This window comes from Ursus arctos, unplaced genomic scaffold, assembly GCF_023065955.2.
Source record: "Ursus arctos isolate Adak ecotype North America unplaced genomic scaffold, UrsArc2.0 scaffold_15, whole genome shotgun sequence".
In the NCBI taxonomy this organism is placed as follows: domain Eukaryota; kingdom Metazoa; phylum Chordata; class Mammalia; order Carnivora; family Ursidae; genus Ursus; species Ursus arctos.
This window is the reverse complement of record NW_026622819.1, coordinates 59,400,836-59,419,834: the sequence shown is the minus strand read 5'-3', so window position 1 is coordinate 59,419,834 and position 18,999 is coordinate 59,400,836. Positions and strand designations below refer to the sequence as shown.

The 18,999-nt window shown below is 52.2% G+C and overlaps 1 protein-coding gene and 1 long non-coding RNA gene across 3 annotated transcripts in view; one reads left to right on the top strand and one right to left on the bottom strand.

Annotated features, from left to right (window-relative positions):
* The window catches only part of LOC130543723 (uncharacterized), a 30,626-nt gene extending 14,076 nt beyond the window's left edge, over window positions 1-16,550 (top strand). Inside the window, exons 3-5 of the long non-coding RNA XR_008959250.1 lie at window positions 8,378-8,471; window positions 12,892-12,998; window positions 14,929-16,550. This is a non-coding gene — a long non-coding RNA (uncharacterized LOC130543723). The remainder of the gene's footprint in view (window positions 1-8,377; window positions 8,472-12,891; window positions 12,999-14,928) is intronic.
* The window catches only part of NEURL1B (neuralized E3 ubiquitin protein ligase 1B), a 38,519-nt gene continuing 28,784 nt past the window's right edge, over window positions 9,265-18,999 (bottom strand). Inside the window, exons 3-5 of one of the 2 annotated variants that reach the window (XM_026510972.4) lie at window positions 16,831-17,550; window positions 14,590-14,715; window positions 9,265-14,204 (exon numbers count right to left, since the gene is read on the bottom strand). In XM_026510972.4, coding sequence (XP_026366757.1) covers window positions 13,960-14,204; window positions 14,590-14,715; window positions 16,831-17,550 — 1,091 coding nt within the window. In that variant the 3' untranslated portion in view covers window positions 9,265-13,959. The remainder of the gene's footprint in view (window positions 14,205-14,589; window positions 14,716-16,830; window positions 17,551-18,999) is intronic. The other variant, XM_057312326.1, reaches the window with a different exon arrangement.

The window sequence follows — 18,999 nt, the reverse complement described above, 5'->3', positions numbered from 1 at the left end:
GAACTAGATCTTATCCCTCCCCTTGAGGAGCCAATGGTTTACCAAGGAGACCGAGAAGTAAGCAAGTTAGTGCAGATGAACCCAGCCTGGTGGTGCAGGGGTGCAGGGAGGCGTCTGCCAGGGAAGGGTTTCTGGAGGAGGTCATGTGCAAACTGTGAGGTTTGAATGGAGAGCAGGTGAGTAGGAGTGACCTGGGCAACCTGTAGTGTATGTACTTGGAGTGGGGGCAGAGAGGGAAGCATGGGCACGACAGGTACGCATCTCAATCCATAAACCCGGACATGCATGAAATGAGCCTATTTTCCTCACAACTTCATTTCTACTTTGAGACCCCATGTCACTGGGGTTCCCTCCCTTTCCCCCACGGTCCAAGTCCCAGGGGCTCGTATCAGGCCAAGATGTTGATGGGGAGCAGCTGCAGAATTCAGGAGCTGATCCTCAATTCTACCCACACGCCGATCCAGCCTGGTCCTAGAACATCAGTACGTGCTGAGCCCTCGTGCCCTTTCTGCTTTCTGCCCTGAGGGGAAGAGACGTCCCACGTCAGGGAGGGAAGTGCCAGGGGTCAAGGAGACTCAGTTAATATTTAAAAACTAAGAGCCTTCCACTCTCATAAAGTTGCCTTACTCTGGCTAGGGCATAACAAAGTGCAGGGTCAGAGTGATGGGACGCGGGAACTCTAGGGAAGCAGGAAGCAAGAGAGGGGAAGGGTTGAGGTGGACCCCACACATCTTCACTCTTTTATCCACGAAGGAGGGGGTGGCCTGAACCTGACAGGGTCACTCTTCTTTCCAGCAGCAGTAGGTGGGCTCTTGAAGGCCATCTGGGGGTCTCACAATTTCACTCTTCCCCGATCCTGCAGTGAGAGGTTTTCTAGGTAGTTTGGGGCTATCGCCTACCTATTGTGTTACTATAGAAACCAAGGGTAACACACAAATGCCCATCACTTTCCTGGGGTCACGGAGCTGGCAGAGCCTACTTCTCAGCCCCCTCCCAGGGCACAATGCCCGTCTCCTTGCAAACAAATGGGGAATGATAAACAGCCCTTGGATACTCACTGTCCTAATTTAATCTGATTTAACTGCTTGCTTAGCATTACCTGGGCAACTTTTCAATTTATCAGGAAAACCACAGCTCTGGGCAGAGGCTTAAATGGTGAATCAGGGCATAAGTGTTTTCTATTTTACGGGAAGGAGGAAGGGAAAATAACAAAGGCTATTTACAAAGAAATATTCAAAAGCTATCTTCAAGGTGCAGTACACATCCTCTCCAAACCAGCTGCTTCTTATACTTTTGTTGTTGTTATTGTTACTGGCCTGATAAATCATCCAGGCTGGAGTGAAGCTGCCTTGGGACTTGTGCACCCACTGCTCCATCTCCCTAGAAAACCCTTCTTCCTCTTCTCCAGCTTGAGACCATCTGCTCCCCCTTCAAGATGCCCCTCGGGAGGCGCCTCCTCCCAGAAGTCTCCCTTGACCCTCTCAGGGTAGACCAGGGCTCTCATCCTCCTGGGTTTACCTTGGCCACTCTGCTGTGCCATCGGCATCCTTCTCTGTCCCGCCCCCTAGTGGTGAGTTTGGTGAGGCGAAGGTGTGCTGTTAGCTTAACCTGCTCCCTGGGCTGGGCTCCCCTTGGCCAACTCTCTCTAGATGGCGGCCTCACCTCGTCAGATCTCTTTTCCCACTGTCCAGACCTTTCTTGCGTTAAACAATGATAATGACATTTCCAGGATTCATATGCTGAAACCCTGATCCCTCAGAACGACTGCCTTTGGAGATGGGGCCTTTGGGGAGGTCAGAAGGGTTAAATGAGGTCATAAGGGTGGGCTTGTCCAGTAGGACTGGTGTCCTCATGAGGAGAGGAAGAGACGCCAGAGATCTCTTGCTCCACATGCGCACAGAGGAAAAGCCATGCCAGGGCCTGATGACAGGAAGAGTCATCAACACACCACCCTGCCAGCACCCTAACCTTGGACTTCCAGCCTCCAGAACTGTGAGAAAATTCTTTTCTGTGGTATTCTGGCAAATTGGGACACGAGTGTAGGGAAGCCCACACCCCCCCCCGCCCCCGCCATGGCCAGAGCGGCAATTTTAGCAGCACCGCCATCCCTCATCTATATTTGAGGATTTTTTTTTTCTTTCCAATTAAAAAAATTGTGGTGGGATGCCTGGGTGGCTCAGTTGGTCAAGTGGCTGCCTTTGGCTCAGGTCACCATCTCAGGGTCCTGGGATTCAGCCCCACAGTGGGCTCCCTGCTCAGCAGGAAGCCTGCTGCTCCCTCTCCCTCTGCCTGCTGCTCCCTCTGCTTCTGTGCGCATGTGCTCTCTCTCTCTTTCTCTTTCTCTGTCTCTCTGTCAAATAAATAAATAAAATCTTTTAAAAAATAAGTTAAAAATGTGGTAAAATACATATAACATAAAATTTACCATCTGAACCATTTTTAAAAAATATTTTATTTATTTGAGAGAGAGAGAGAGAGAGAGAGAGCAAGAGTGAGCAGGGGACGGACAGAGGGAGGGGGGAGAGAGAATCTCAAGCAGACTCGCTGCTGAGCATGGAGCCTGACTCAGTGCTCGATCCCACAACCCTGAGATCATGACCTGAGCAGAAATGAAGAGTCAGCCGCTCAACTGACTGAGCCCCCCAGGCGCCCCCATCTTAACCATTTGTAAGCATATGGTTCAGCGGCATTAAGGACATCTTCATTGTGCAGCCATCACTACCATCCATCTCCAGAACATTTTTCATCTTCCTGGACAGAAACTCTGTGCCCATTAAACACTAACTCCACACGCCCCTCCCCCCATCCCTGGTAGTCTCTCTTCTGCCTTCTGCCTCTATGAATTTGACTACGCTAGAGACTGCATGTAAATGGAATCATACAGTATTTGTCTCTTTGTGACTGGCTTATCTCACTCACCATGTCTTGAAGTTTTCTTTTTATTGCATTTCCTCCTGCTTCTTTAATTTTAATGTGTCTGACACAGGGTTGTATGTGTGGGTTAGACCGAGCCCGTCAGATCAGTGGCCTGAGGTGGGGACCAGAGTTAGGGGCCAGGTAGCATCCTCTTAGTATTGCAGGGTCTGGGCAAGGAAGCTGTCCTGGTCCCAGCCCCAGTCCTTCCCAACCAAAGCTTCAGCCCAGCCCCAGACTCTGATGTAACCTCAGCCCGGCCCCAGTGTCGCTCTAACTTGTCCTCCTCAAGCTTCCCTGGACCCACAAGGCCATTCGCAGGAGCCGGGATTCCGAGGTCATCTGGGGACATCTCGAGGATCTGCTAGGGGTGGGGTGGGGGCAGTAGATTCATCTGGCACCTGGACCCTAACGGCCTGCCCTGCAGTTTTTTTACTCAAGGCATCGCACACTCTCCCAAGACCAAGAGAGGGCGACCGTGCTCCATCTTTGGCAAAGAAACAGCCAGCTCCATCTAAGGAGGAGCCCAGAAAACCCTCTTCTCTGGACCTCAGGACTTCCAGGTTCACGGCCTGGAAGGTGAGAAAAAGGAAGAGCTCGTTGTTCCAAGGGGATGGGGCCCTCCCAAGGCCAAGCTGCTCCCTGACCCCTGCCCAGGCTACCCCATTGCCCTGTGCCCTATCTGGAGCCGTCCTGTCTGGAGCTTGGGAAGCCTGGTCTGTGGGAGGAAGCCTGCCTAGGAGCCAACTAACCAGCAGAGTGCTGGGATCTGCTTGGAGGAAGAGAGGCTGGTTGTAGCAGAAGGAAAATGTCTCCTGGGGACCTCTGTCCGGGCCCTGGTCTGCTCTTCCAGCAGGCTGCCCCGCGTCCTCTGTGCTTGGGTAGTTCCCTTCTGCACAGTGTGCTTGGGCCTGTCTCTGCTGGCCGTCTGCTGTCCACCCTCCAAGGCCCAGCTCTTGTGTGACTTGCTCAGGGAAACCTCGCCCAATACCCAGGCCTCTGTTAAGAACAACTCCAGCTGAAACCCCCCTCCTCGCCCCTACACCACCCACCCCCCTCGCCTCCAAACCAGGGTGGAAAGACAGGAAGACTGGGTCAGGAGGGATGCCCCTGGTCAAATCTAGACAGTCCTAGAACTACCTGGAACTACCTCTCAGAGGGGGCAGAGGCTGAAGGGAGACTAGAATTGCTCAGAATAATGGAGAGGGTTCTGGTTTTTTTGAAGGTAGGGGTTGGTACCAGAAAAGGGAGAAGAGGGGCGCCTGGGTGGCACAGCGGTTAAAGCGTCTGCCTTCGGCTCAGGGCGTGATCCCGGCGTTACGGGATCGAGCCCCACATCAGGCTCCTCCGCTATGAGCCTGCTTCTTCCTCTCCCACTCCCCCTGCTTGTGTTCCCTCTCTCGCTGGCTGTCTCTATCTCTGTCAAATAAATAAATAAAATCTTTAAAAAAAAAAAAAAAAAGAAAAGAAAAGGGAGAAGAGCATTAGCTAGCAAAGGAGACTAGATGACGAAGGCCAGAGACATCTCTCTGGGAAATTTCTTTCACTTCTGTCCTGTGGTGGCAATGGGTATCTTCTACCTCCCCGCTCCATCCCTCCATGGTGGGGCAGATCTCCCTGGGGGGCGTGGAGGTGGGCATGGCCAGTGCCGAGGCTGTGAGCATGGCCAGGCTGCAGGCAGCTCCCTGCTCAGTTGAGCTGGGGGAAGGCCTGGCCCTTCCCACGCCCCTCCTGGAATGTAGGGCTGCTCCTGGGAGTTGAGCACAAGTGTGACTTTCCCTCTGGAGTCTGAGGTCAGTCAGCCTCCCAGGCCTGGTCCAGCATTCTTGATGGGGAGCCAAAGCAAGCAAGGGGCGAGGGGCCGGGGCAAACTCAGAGGCCTGGCAAGCCCCCGCCATCTGATTGCCCCCAGCTTTCATTCCTCATGGGAAGGAGGTGTGCTAATGCCAGAAATTCCACCCTGGGGGGAGCGGGACAGAAATACCAAGGTTCTACCATTTGGTAGACCCTGTGCCAGTCACCTGTAGTGCTGCTAACAGCGTCACTGGGCCAACTCCTGAGGCAGTTCAGGGCCTGTAGGAAGGCCCAGGGGACTGTGGAGGACAGAGGCCCAGCTGGGACAGGGAGATGGGGGCTAGTGGGACGAGGCAGGGAAGTGATATAGCACAGCCTATAACACTGGTAAAAAGAACAACTGCCGTTCCTGAGCACCTCCCAAATGCCAGCCACTTCCTGACTCGGTTCATCTTGACACAATCCACAAGGGGGCTGAGACCTCAAAGATCCAGAAACTGAGGCTTTAAGAGGGTCAGTAACTTGTCCAAGATCCCACAGCTGAGGCCGGCCTGGCCCTCAGGCTCATCTGTCTTCTCTGCTGTGCTCTCATCACCCCCATCACCTCCGCCACCCCCTCCCCGCTAGGCACCAAAACGCTGGAAACAGCTACTCCAAGCTGAGAAGCCAGGATGCAGCCTCCTCTGGGCACAGGTCCCCAGGAGTCATTTTCTTTCTCCCACAATCAGCCTCCTCTCCTCCCACTTCGGGCTTGAGGGGATGGTTCAGCAGGCGCCACCTGGAGGCAGGGAAGTGAGGCATAGAGAAGGGGGCTTCCCATTGTGCGACTCCAGAGGCCATATCCATGCAAGCCTCCGGATGAACAGCACCCCTAGGGGCTCCTTGGGGACGCCAAGTACCCCTGCTTGTTGGGGCAGAGCGTGGACGTGAACTCAGGTCAGTTCTGCGGACTCCTAAGCAGGCCCTTTGGACCTCTGGAAGGATGGCTCAAGCCTTTCCCCGGGCAGCTGGGGAGAGGCAGGAGAGGGCATTCTGAGTTGCTCTACTCCGGGAGAAAGGTTACACCTGGGCAGGCCAGGCCAGAACGGGAGGGGGCTGAGGAAAGCTGACTGGCCGCCCCAGGCACTTTGTGTGGATGTAGCTGCCCCTGGGCTTCTGGAAGCTTCCCTTGGGTGCGTTTAACAGCCAAGGTCGGGGCTCTGTTCCCACTGTGGATGCCTGGAATATTCATGTTTTCCACATCCCTGTGTGGGAGCCAAAACCAGCTTCCAAGAGCCAAGAGAATTGAGCCTGAAGGGAGAGGGGAAGACTCTCCGGCCCTGGAATTGGACTGATGGCCGTTGTGTAAGTCAGGGACCCAGCTAGGCAGCTTTCTATCTTTGTCCTCCTAGACGAACAGTCTGATTCCCTCCCCACCTCTCCCCACCTTTCTTCTCTTTTCTCCTCCCCTCCTCTTGCTCCTTCCCCCCAGCTCACTTCTGACAATTTACCCACAGACAAGCTGTGATGCTGTGGAAAGAGCCAGACCTAGTTCAAGTTCCGGCTCCACAGCTCACAGCTGTGTGATTTGGGGCAGGTCATTGCCCTCTCTGAGCCTCTCTTCCCTTGTCTGTAGAATGGGACTATAATATCTATCTGACAGACTGTTGGTGGCATCAGTGAAATCACAAGTGCCTATGTTCCGGGACCATTGGCCCTTGAAAAACACTGGGTCTAGATCCTGGGAACTACTTTTGTCTTTGAGAGGCCATATGGAATGTATAAAGTTACTTAATCTGAGTCTTGGTTTTCCCTCGTATAAAATGGAAGTAATGATGGGACCTACTTCAAAGAACTAGAGTGAGGAGTCAGAGATGTCATGGACGTCCTTAGCACATAGTTAGTGTTCGTGAGATGATTTGTTATTATCTTTGCAGAGGATTGTTTGTCCTGCAGGGACCCAGGGAATAAGGGAAAGAGAAGTCTCCATATGGAACTCTTCTGAGGCTAGCTGTGCTTCAGGCAGCGGGGGTGGCGAGGGTTAGGGCACAGACTTCATCCACTGAAGCCTTAGAAGAGAAATATGATGTACAAGGAAGCATGACCCAGGCATTCGTGAAATCCTGAATAGCCAGGAGAAAGAAGGATGTTTAAATCATATCACTAAATGATCGATAGCCTTTATGCCTTGAATTCGACCAGTCCTAGCAACCTCAGGACCACACTGGTCTGAACACGTCTGTTTATGAGTCTGCCTTCCCCTCTAGATTGGTTGGTCCTTGAGGGCAAGGGCCATGTTATCCTTGGTTTTGTGTCAAGTGTGGGTATGTGACAGAAATTGATGTAGGGATTGGGCTTTTGATCCAAGAGGTCAAAAGATAGATGCCCTGGGACTTTTCCTGAAAGATTTCCAAAGGGTTACTAAGCTGGTATGGTATGAGTGAGGAGCCACTGGAGACCATGTTGGTTATCACAAAGGGAGAGCCTGCCTGAGAGTGCTGTCAACCCAGAGGAAAGCAGAACTGAGACAGAGACAGATACCTCATGACATCATGTGAACACCTGGATCCAGCCATTCCTGAAGCGAGGATTGACCAGTTTAGTTGTGTGAGTTGTTGCTTAAGTTGTTTTTCTTGAGTTGGGTTTCAGTCTCCTAAAACCCAAAGAGTCTATATTAGTATAGTCTTCACCTCTCTTTATTAAAAAAAAAAAAATCTTGATTATCAGATGGTATCTATGAAAACATCCCCTGGCCTACTAGAAATGAGCGTTATCTTTCAGAGGCATGTTTTGCCTTAGCTCTGGAACAAACACATCTAGGGTCCAGTCCGTCTTCTACCTTGAAGGGACCCTGGTTCCCTCACCTGTAAAAGGAGACCAACATTGTTGTGAAGATTCATTGAGAGAAGTAGGAAAATCATGGTTTCTTCGGCTTTTGGCTTCATAAATGCAACTTCACTTCTTTTACCCCGTTGCTCCCCAAACTCAGTGCACCAAACCGGGCTATTTCAGCAAGCCAGGAAAAGCAGGGCTGAGCAGCTCCACCTTCTCCCTTCCCCTGCTACTCCTGATACCACTGCAGGGCTCCACCCCCAGAAATCTGGGCCCTACAGCCTGGCCTGGAGGAAGCCCAACCAAACTGGTCAGCCTGGCCTGGCCTCCACTGGAAGCTTGCAGGCCTTTATCTCCACTGTGACTAAATTTGGATCTCAAACTCAGACAATCAGCTTGGGAATTCCTGACGAATTCCAGCAAGGGCTAGCTGTTTTCATCGGTTTTTGCAGAGACGGGAGATACTATTTTCCAAATGACAAGTTTAAATTAAAAGTAATAATTTATCATTATAGAAAATTTAGAAAACACAGGGGGAAAAGTCCAATCATACCATTATCCCAACATAGCCCCCATGGAGATTTTTGCTTCCTTCCTGTTGGTCATTCCAACACAAGTCTGGTTTGGGGGGTGTTGTTCGTTCGTTTGCTCGCTTGCTTGCTTGTTTTTACACCCACGAGATCAGAGTGTATGTGCAGTTTTATATCTTGATTTTCCCACCATGTTTTGACATAAACATGTTCCCGTGTTATAAACTCTTTGCTGAGTGCCAGACGGTGCCAAGCATATCACCAGCATGATCTCAATAATGCTCGCATCCATCCTAAAATCAGCAAACTTTTCTATTCTTGCTTTGCAGATGAGCAAACGGAGGCACAAAGAGGTTAAGTGTCTCGTCCAATGTCGTGGTGAGGACCAGGCCGTCTGGCTTCACGGGTCATACTACTAACTAGGTATACATCTGTATCATGGTTCGTTCATCCTTTCTTGGAGAGATAGATGCCTGTTGCTCCTGCCTGCGCAGCACTAGTTCTTCGCTGAGACTGCGATTCCCTACTCTCAGTTCTAGGAGAGCAGCTATTGGGTGGAGTTGAGCGCCTATGCTGGGTCTGGCCAATCAGAGGTCTGTATCTCCCTGGCCTCTGTGATTGGCTCAGGAAGGGGCACGTGATCCAGGTGGGCCCACACAGGGCACAGGGAGGAGGCTGTAGGCTGTGCCTGCGCTGTGCTGTGGCCAGGTGTCTTGAGAAACTGCTCGGGAACTGGCCGCAGGGAAGGAGGGCAGAGCGAGAAGGGGGAGGGGGGGAACAAGTCCTGTTGCAGCATTTAAGATTCTGCATCCAGTTGCACCTGAAGTGGGTTCTTGGGTTCATGATACTGGACTTTGCAGTTAGCTGAGCTTTTCAGTCCCCTTAACCCAGTTTGGGTTTGGTTTCTGTCACTTGCAACCAAGAGTTCTGGCAAGGTCACCCTGATTGTTGGACGTCAGGGTGGCTTATACAGTTTTCTTTTACCATTATAAATAATGCTGCGATGAACATCTTTGCATATAGAGCTTATCCTTGATTAGAGTTATTTCTTGTGATATTTTTGCAAAAGTTACTTGGCAAAAGGATCAAACATTATCAGGACTCTGCGAACATTTTGCAAATTGTTCCCTCAAGGTTGGCAATGCTTTGTATTCCTCACCTTCACTCCCCAACAGTGTGTGCAACTGCGGTTTTTAAAATTGACTTCTGAAGAAGATTTCTTTTTTAACAAGCCAAAGTTGTATTTGTTTTTTAAACAGAAAAATTATGTTAATATAAAACAGATAAAAATAGACAAAAACCAAAACACACAACACACAAAAGCACAACACACAGAACCAGTGCAAACCCTTCCCAACCCACTCCCCCCAAGTTTTAAAACCTTTATTACAATCCCCAAAGATTAGATTGTGTTGGAGAAGTCACAGTATTGAATCAGAAAAATAAGAATAAGAGATATTTTTAAAAAGGTCTGTACACAGGTAGTGAAGGGATGGGATGAGAGACGTACACTTCATCACTCCTACATCAAAAACATAATGCAGAAGGGTTTCGGTGATTAGCACATATTTCTAGAATACTACCATGTATGCTAGTCCCCTGACCACTTGTTAAAGTTGCTTTTAAAAAGGATAAAAAGTGCACAGACACTTTGATAAGGCACAGACAGATTGTTGTACAAGTCATTTCATTAGGGGCTTGGGAAAGACAGTTAAATACCAAGAAATGCCAGGCGGCCACGTGTTCCTGAGCAGGCGTCCCTCTCCCAAAACCGGGGCAGAGATGGGATTGAGCAGGGGGGAGGTTACTGCCTCTCATTCTCCAAGATTTTGCACAAGCCCACTGCCAACTGGAACTGATGGGATTCTCTGGGACCTGGGGATGATTCCAGCGACCAGTGCCAAGCCTGAAAGTAGCAGGTAGCCACCTTCCCATGGGTCTCCCTGGTGAGACTGGAGGGTGATCATCAAGTGGTGGGGCCTTTGAGGGTTCTGCCCAAGACCATTTTGGCAACAGCTCACTGACTACAAGGTGCCTGGCATTTCTAATGCAGAGGAGGCTTCTCGAAGCATGCAGGGGGCTCTGGGTCGGGAAAGCAGTCGTGGGCACTCACCAGGATAGATCCCCAAAGGCAACAGAATGGCCAAGACAGCCCAACGGATTCTGTCCCCAGTGTTTCATCATCCTCTAATGTCTCTATTTCTGAAGGCAGAGCTAGGGCACTGTCCTCTCAGCTCCGAATCCCCAGCACCCACACCTGGTAGGCACGCAGTTTGTCGAATGACTTTGTGTGCACGTGTATGTGGTGTTTTACCAAACCCCTGAGCGCTCGGGACTTGCTTTCTGATTTCTCCCGTAAACCTTTACGGAGTACCTACTATGTGCTGGCACAGGACCCAGTGCCAGAGCGAGCAAAGAAAAGGTGCAAATCTGTCCGGCTCCAGAATGTCAGCTCCCTGTGGGCTCTGTCTTCAGTCCCAGTTCCCAGCACTGTGTCCAGAACACAGGCCATGCTGATGAGTGGGTGTTGAGCAAAGTGTTGCTGCACTTCGGGGAGCAGCTGCCCTGGGTGGCTATAGCCCAGAAGACTCCCACTTCTGGGAATGGACTAGGAAAAGGAGATTGTTCTGACTTGGAAACAGCCCAGTTTCTCTGGTGGTTCAAAATAAACAGGCACAAGACCACAACAACGGAGTATCTTCTGGTCTCCTCCTTCTTAGCCCCGGAGTCCCTGCCCAAGGGGGTGGTGGTGCTGAGGCCCAGGAAGGTGGTGGGGCAACGCTCTCGGCCCCTCCACGAGGTTTGCCCCGTATGTACACCCCTGTGTCACCAAAGGAGGCCTTCAGGTTGGCCTCAGGATATCACATAGCTCAGCTCTGCCAGGAGAATGTGGGCAGTGGGAAGGCGAGCCTGAAAGGAAAGACACTTGTACTTCCACGGTATGGGTGACAGAGGGACGGCAGCCTGGGGCTGGAACCCTCCATACAGGTGCAGGTGCCCAGGCTCTCTCTAGGGGCTGCCCAGAGAAGTTTCAAGAAAGAAAACTCAAGGCAGTCTCAAGCTTTCCAGGGCTTGGGGCCTGGCAGCGGAGAGAGTGGGATTCCGCACCAGACACTCTTGGGTTAGAATCCCAGCCCTGCCACATACTGCATGTGATCCTATCACTTCACCCCCAGGACCTCAGCTCTCTTACCTGTCCCACGGGAATAATACCGTGTTTTATCAGTTCTAAATAGCACAGCTTTTTTTTTTTCTTCCACATTTCCAGTCTCTGATTAGAACGGATTGTGTAGCTGTGCCATCTAGCAGTTAAAATTCGCCTTTTTTCCCCTAGTGGTACATAAAATGGTGTATTTTATAATCGGTGGTGTCTTAGATCTGACTCAGTGGGGTCAGAAGGCCAGCCTCACAGGATCGGTGCGTGGAGAGGCCTCTCCAGCCCAGCACCGAGGCACGTAATGGCGTGAAGTGAGAAAGAGGGGTTCCCTTTCCTCTCTCTCCCGCCATGTGAGGGCCATGGGAGCAGCTCCTCTACAGCTCTGAATAAATCAGTTTAGAGCATCAGGAAATGTCTGGTTTTTAGAAGATAAACACCCCCCTCATTTCTCTTGGAAACAGGGAGGCTATTTATAGCAGCTGCGGAGCAAGTTAAACAGGCCACCAGCTCCTTTTGTTCCAGGTAACAGGTCACCAGGAGCACGGCCTGGTCCACGTGGGTCCAGGCCCTCGGTCACTGGCTTCCTGGTGGTGGCTGTACATGACCGTGGCTGGCACCCAGGGGTGGGGACAGTTAGGAAGGGCAGGGGGCAGGGGAGACCAGCTGCCTCCCGTGGGCTTCTGAGACCACCAGAGCTTGTGACTGGCTCAATCCGGTCAGCAGCACTGCTGCCTGGAGAACCAGCTCTGGTGGGGAGGAGGGCACGAGTCCTCTCCCACAAGGTTTGTGCCCACGCCCCCCATGGGGGAAGTGGAAGGCTCCTGCTGGCCACTGAGTGCTACCGAGCTTCTCCAGCTCTTATCCTGAGGTTCCAGTTGCTCCCCAAAAACCTCTGTCACAAAATTTAAAGGTGGGCATGTTTCCCAGATTCACTAGGGGAAAATAACCAATCAGGGGCCCTTGCAGGGGCAAGGGTGGGGGTTCTGAAGTTGAGATCAGGTCAGAACTCTATGACCACTTTAGGCAGAGAAGAAGCAGGCGGTCCAAGACCTAGAGCATTGCGATGACCAACTGGTCTTACGGGATTTGATTTGATGAGGGCCCAGCTGGGCTGGGCTCTGGGCCTCCAGACATCCAGCAAACATTAGTTCTAGAAACTCTCTGAATGCTCTCCTTTCCCTGCCGTCATCTGTGCAGCAGAGGAACAGATTAGGAATTGGAGTAAAAATGTTATCTGTTCTTTGCAGTGTCTTGGGCTTTTTAGATGTTATGCTGGTCTGGGTTCTGGAGTGGGCAGGTACTGGGCCTCATCTTGGACGGATTAGGAACTGAGAATCAGAGAGGCCCAGGGGCTTCCTTAAAGGTACAGCGCAAGATAGGGCAGAGGGTAGGACCGGAACTGGGGGCAGAAGGAGGAGCGGGCCTGGGCCAGTCTATCAGCCCAGGGGTGGTCTGGGAGCCTGCAGACATGGGCCTCCGCAGGGGTGAGGCAGTCAGGGACAGGGCCACGTCCCAGGAAATGCCTGCAGATGGCCCTGGGAAGGGGGGGGGAGAGTCCCAAGGTCAGCATTTTAATGTCTCAGCTATTAACATCTTAATGATCATTTAACATCTTAGTAATCAGCAGGGAAAGAAGCTGAGAATCAGAACCCGTTGCAAAGTCTTTTCCTCCTCCCGCTTCCCCAGCAGGCTGCCCTGGTGATGGCCACTGCCGCTGGTGAACGCCAGGCCCGGGGTGACAAAACGAAATCTGGAGAGCCGTCTGCGCGATGGGGCGGCCTTTCCAACTGCAGGTGAGTCACCAGCCTCCAGGATTCTTTCCCTCCCTCAGGAAAAGAGAACCTGCTGCTTGCCTTCTTCTTGGGGACAGCAAGGGGTGGGACAGACGAAAAGCATCTAGAGGGACCGAGTCGAGGTGCACTATGCTTATTATTAGGCTGTCGGGGTGGGGGGGAAGGGGTGAAAAGGCTTCTGGGGTTGACACCACCCAGAGCTCTCGGTGGGCCGCAGCACCCATCAAAACTCCTCTCCAAGACTGAGGAAGAAACTAAAAAAGCAAATTGTTCTTTTCTGTTCTCCACCCACCTTCCCCCCAAGGCTTTGCTGCTTTGGAGCTGTAAACAATGAGCTATTTTTTCCTTCCCTTAGAAAATCCGAGTGTCCCTTTTCTATACCATCCAAGGGAGTTCTGTTTAGGTGCAGGCTTCATACATTCAAACCCAGCTGACGTTACAGCCCCAGAAAGTGAACAATTTCTAGTCACGCTACCGTCTGGGCTCTGGATTGCACATTCCTTAGTGTTAAATAACCCTCCCGAGCCAGGCTCCCTGGATAAATACCTATGCGTTCTCTCACTCGTCCTCTCACACACATTCCCTCTCTCTTCTCTGACCACTCCGTCCCCTCACCCTCTCTCACACACTCAACCCCACTCCAGCAAAAAGCATTGCACAGAGAGTGCTGTTTCCCAGCTGAGAGGTCACCGAGGGACAGGGTGGTCTGCTAGGCAGGTCCTGAGCTTGCTGTTGGGACGGCCTTTTGGGGGCAAAGCCCTTTTGAGCCAGAAGCAGGCATTGCCTGGGCTCAGACCCCCAAGGCCTCATCTCCATGACTGTCACGCCTTGCCCACCGTTGGAGAGTGGCAGACAGGATGGCCACTGCCCTTGGACTCCCTGGCGGCCACAGCGGTTGCCTGGCCCTGGGGGCCTTCAGAAAGGTGACCTTGCTCTGGCCAAGGCCCGATGACGGGCCAGGCTACGGCCTGTAAATCTTAATGACATCCTTGATGGGCCGCCGGCAGATGGGGCAGCAGGCGCGGGCCTGCCTCTTGAGCCGCAGGCCGCAGCTGTGGCACAGACACATATGTCCACATGTGTAGATGACGGTGTCCACTTCGCCGTCAAAGCACACCGTGCACTCGCCGTTCTTGCTGCCTGCCGGCTCCGGTGGGGAGAACACAGGGGACACTGGGGGGCTCAGCGGGGAGCTGGGTGCGGTCACTGCAGAAAGGGAGAACAAGACAGTCTTAAGAATGTGGTTTTCCAGTGGGCTTTGCTGGGGCAACCCCAAGAAGGCAGAGCTTCTGTGGCCGAACTTGTGGGGAAACAATTTTGAGAGACACCAACTTGGGGTTTTCTTCTGGGCTCTGTCCCCTTCCCTACCCTCCCTCCCCTGAGCATGTGTGTACTGATTCAAGCACCCTTATCACCCTCTGGGGATACCATACGACGATTCCTCCTCCCCCTAGATGAATGTGCAGCCGAGAAAGGAGAGGATGCAGGGGGGAAAGGTGGCCATCCTAGCTTAGCTTCAGGAAGGCTCTGGCACAGCTGAAGGAGCCAGGCCAGCCACAGCCCCTACCCCCTGGGGTTTATACCTCCTTACCCAGGGATGACTCAGATGCTGAGGAGGACTGGTTGACACTGAAGGCCATATCAGAATCGCTATCATCCTGGGAGCCGCTGAGGGACCCTGACGGGGACGTGGTCGCAGGGCTGGACTGCAGGGTGCCTGAGACCAAAGAGACTCCATCAGGGGCGGTGGGAGGTGGGTCCTGTTCTGCTAGTCCCTGACTCTTCACTCTTTCGCACCTTAGCTCCCCTCTCTGTCTAATGGGGGGATAAGAGTTACCTCCCAGGTTTCTGCTAAGGACTGATGGAATCGCACATGTGTGGTGGACACCTATTTTTTTGCCTGCTCAGCCTGCATTCCTGTTTATTTCAGAAACTGCACCAGGATTTTGTTTTGGGGCACTTACGTCACCCTCACTCACATGACCCAGGCCAGGCCAAGAAGAACTTCCACCTGTTGATCTCAGTGACGGTTTAGGTAAGGCTGCATAACCCAGTAAAGGTCAAAGAGGCCTTCATGAGAACACTACAACTGTTGGGAAAGAAAGGGCCCATCCATTGGGAGGTAGGTCCAGCATTGTAGAGCCTGCCTGGGAGTGAAGCCAACACAGGGGAAAGTGAGCTTTGGGATGGGATCCTGATAACATGCTTTGAAAACCTCGGTCCAGCTATTCCTGAATCCATCCGATCTACTCCCAGACTTTTGAGGTATGTGTACTCATACATTTTCCTTTCAGTTTAGGGCACTTCGAATGCGGTTTTGTCACTTACAACTACAAGATTCCTGACTAGTAGTATGCAACACGAATGAGTTTTCTTCCTTGTGTTCACTGCTGGTTCCGATAATAATGGGTTATTTCTTAGGTGAGAGAGATGTTCCTTCCCTTACCCTACTTGAGGATGGATGGACAGATAATACAGTGCTGAGGTTGCTGTCAGGTAGAAATCAGGAGGGCAAGTCCCTGGCCTCTGAAGGAAGTCGCTTCCGTTCTACCTACTCTTCCTGACCACTCAGGGACTCATCCTGGTTCCTCTGGAGGTGCTGGGGAGGAGGGTAAGGAAGACTGATTCTAGGCTTAGTTCTTGCCAAAGCCCCAGTGGGAACTTAGAAAACTCATCTCAGGGTAAATGATGACTACGTTTGGTCATCCCTTACACACACACACACACACACACACAGCTCCCCAAAAACGATGACCACTGTGTTCCTCCTCTGCCTGCAAACAGCAGTCATTGTTGTTACTGTGTATTAAACACGCTGTAGGAGGCAGGCACCTGCCGAAAGCATTACAGGCACCTCATCACTTCATCCTCATGCCGATGCCAGGATGCAGGTAATTACTCCCTCTCTACACAGAAGGAATCAGAGGCTCAGAGAGGGTCTGTGATTTGCCCAACATCTTCATGGCTAACCAGCTGTGTGACTGGGACAGTCAGTTAATCTCTCTGTGCTTCAGTTTTCTTATCTGTGGGTGGGATAGTGATATTGGTTTCATAGAGGCATCAGGAGTATAAAATTGAACGAGATAACAGGAAATGTTCATCGTTTCTGTTACCATTTGGACTGACTTCTTGAATCATGAAAATGGAGCTGTGCTCTCTGGGAACCTGTCCTGACCACCACATCCCTTCTACCAAATTAGAGAGAAGCCGCTCTTCAGCAGCCCACACCACACGGTGCAGCTCTCTGTTCAGGTGGTCTGTAAGCATCTCCTGTGCATGGCCTGTGTCCTGTCCTCTGTGGTGCCCCATCCTGGAGCCCAGGGCCTGGCCTACAGCTGGTGCGTCCTCCGTGTCTATTGGTGGCATGAATGAAGGCAAAATCACGTCAAAATAAGATGGTTCAAGCCTCCATCCCGCTTTCTGTGGACACTGTTATTCTGATGTACTCTTTTACGTGCAGTTGTATTTACTTTTTTTCCTACAACATAATATGCCTCATGTATGTAAAAAATAAATCCGTGATATAATAAGTCATAACAACAGAAATAAAAATTGCACTGCCCATTTACCGACTGCATAAAGCCTTCCAGGCCCTGACCCCAGTGGGAACTTAGGTCGGTGTGGGCAAAATGCAGGCTTGGGAGCAGCAACATGGACATCCCTAGGACACTCCTTAGAACTGCATTTCGGGGCTGCCCCTACTGAATCAGAAACTCTAGGTGGAGGCAAGAGGATGCTAGCACGCGCTCAAGCCTGGGAAGCCGGCCCCGGGTTTCAGCCCTGGCTTGAGCTACCCAGCGGCAGCCCGCGCACGCGCGGTGGGGAAACTCACCGAGGAGGCGCAGTTGGCCCGCGGCGCCGCCGCGCACGGCGAAGAAAGCCCAGAGCGCCTGCGTGGTGTCCACGCACAGCAGGCGGCCGCGCGGGCGCCCGTTGATGCCCAGGAGCACGTCGCCTCCCGGCCGCAGCGTGAAGCTGAGTGCGTCGCCGCCGCTCGGCACGGGCCCGGCACGTGCCACCACCCAGTACTCCTTGCGGTCGAGCAGCGCGTCGGGGTCGGCCGGCAGCTCGGCGGGCCGGAGCCCGCCCGGGTCGCACGACGTGATGCCGAAGGCCAGCGCTCCGGGCGCCGCCAGCCCCGGGCGGCCCACCTCCACGAAGAGGCTCTCGCCGGGTCGCAGCGGGCGTTCGGAGAAGACGAGCGTGCGGCCGCCGTCGGGCCGCGGCGCGCAGGCCACTTTGCGGTCGGCGGACAGGCTCACGTCGGGTCCGCGCGTCGCGTGGAAGCGCAGGTCAGCCTCGAGCAGCGCCGGCGACGATGCGGGCCGCTGGCGGTCGCGGGGCCCGCACGGGATGGCGGCGGCCGAGGCGTCGGCGGGCAGCGGGCCCGGGGCGCGGCCCAGAGCCAGGTGGCCCAGCTTGGCCACCACCTGGTTGTTCTCGAGCTCATTGTTGTCGAAGTTGGCGGCGTCGTGGCTGCTGGGCGGCAGGCAGGCGCTGAAGCGGGCCTGGGTGAGGCGCGCGGGCGTCAGCGTGTCGGCGAACGCGCTCTCTGCGCCAGGGCAGAAGGGGGGCGGTGAGGGTGCGGGTCCCCGGCGGGGAGCCCCGGCCACCCGCAGGCCTCTGTCCCCCCACGTCTCCCCACAGCCCCTCACTTTTTTCTAGTTCATGTGTGTACTGATTCAAGCACTACAGGTGCACAGAATCTGAGTAAGCACGGCCCGCTGACTTCTCTTTGGAAAGGGCAGATAAGGCCCCTTCTCCGTTTTTCCTTCCTCCTCCCTCCCTCCCTCCTTCCTTCCTTCCTCCCTTCCTTCCCCCACTGCAAAGGTTTTCTCCACCTTTGGAAGATTTGCAAACCCTTTATTCCTGGCCTCCCCAGCTAGAACATAATCTCCAAGAAGTGATTCCTTTTGCTCTTTATTTGTGGCCTTACGTGACAGGTGCTATTTTAAGCTCCCTTCGCGTGTTATCTGAGTCCTCACACAACCTGTGAGGTGTGTCTCGTTATTACCAGCCATTTAGCAAAGAAGGGAGATGAGGCACAGAGGGGTTAAGGAATGCGACCAAGGTCGCACAGCAACTGGCAAAGCTACAACAAGAACCCAGGCTCTTCAACATGTGCTGACTCTGAAAGAACGCAGCACAGAGCCTAGTGCCTGGGTGCTGCACACTGAATATGTTAGCCCTCTGCAAGAGGTGGCCTCATGTTATAGGACAGAAAACTAAGGAGAGTTTTAAGTCACCGTCATGAACATATTTCTGAATAATTTTTAGTGGTATGGAAATATGTTCTTGATACTACATGTTACAGTTAAGTAAAAAAAACAAAATAGTGTTTCGTTTAGGTAATACAGGTTTTCATACTTTGGCAGATTACTTGTCAATTGCCTCCCCGACTAGAATGTGAGTCCTTGCCTGTCTGTTCACCACCCCCTTCTCAGGGCTTAGCAGGGTGCTGGGCAAAGAACCGTCATTCTTTATTGGATGAATAAATGAATGAATGAGGTTTCTAGAAGACACTGCTACTCTTGAGTAACAAATCAGGGAAAGAAAGAAACAGTCATTAAAGTATTGGGAAGTTTTTTTTAGTGATAAAAATATTCTTATTAAAGCAAGAAAAACTGTTTTTCAAACTTCTCTAACTAGATCCCTCTAGCTAAGATTTGTCATTCTGTAATTTATATCATGGTAAAAAGTGTTTCTTCCTCTTTAGTTTTCCAAACATAAAATTAAGTCATAATAATGAATATGCTTTCTCAAAAAGCATGCCCTAGCCCCTAGTGAGAGTCTGGTATGTTACTCCCTGCCCCACCTGCAGAAATCTACGGGGCAGATTTTGTAAACTGGCCATCCAAGTTCTGACCCTGGCTCACAGACCTGTTTGTTTGGCCATCCGGTGTGTTATCCGATATTTCTACAATAAATATGTGTATTACAAGTCTTATCAGAACCCCCCAATATTTTAAAAAATCTTTTCCAATTAATAGTTAATAATGTG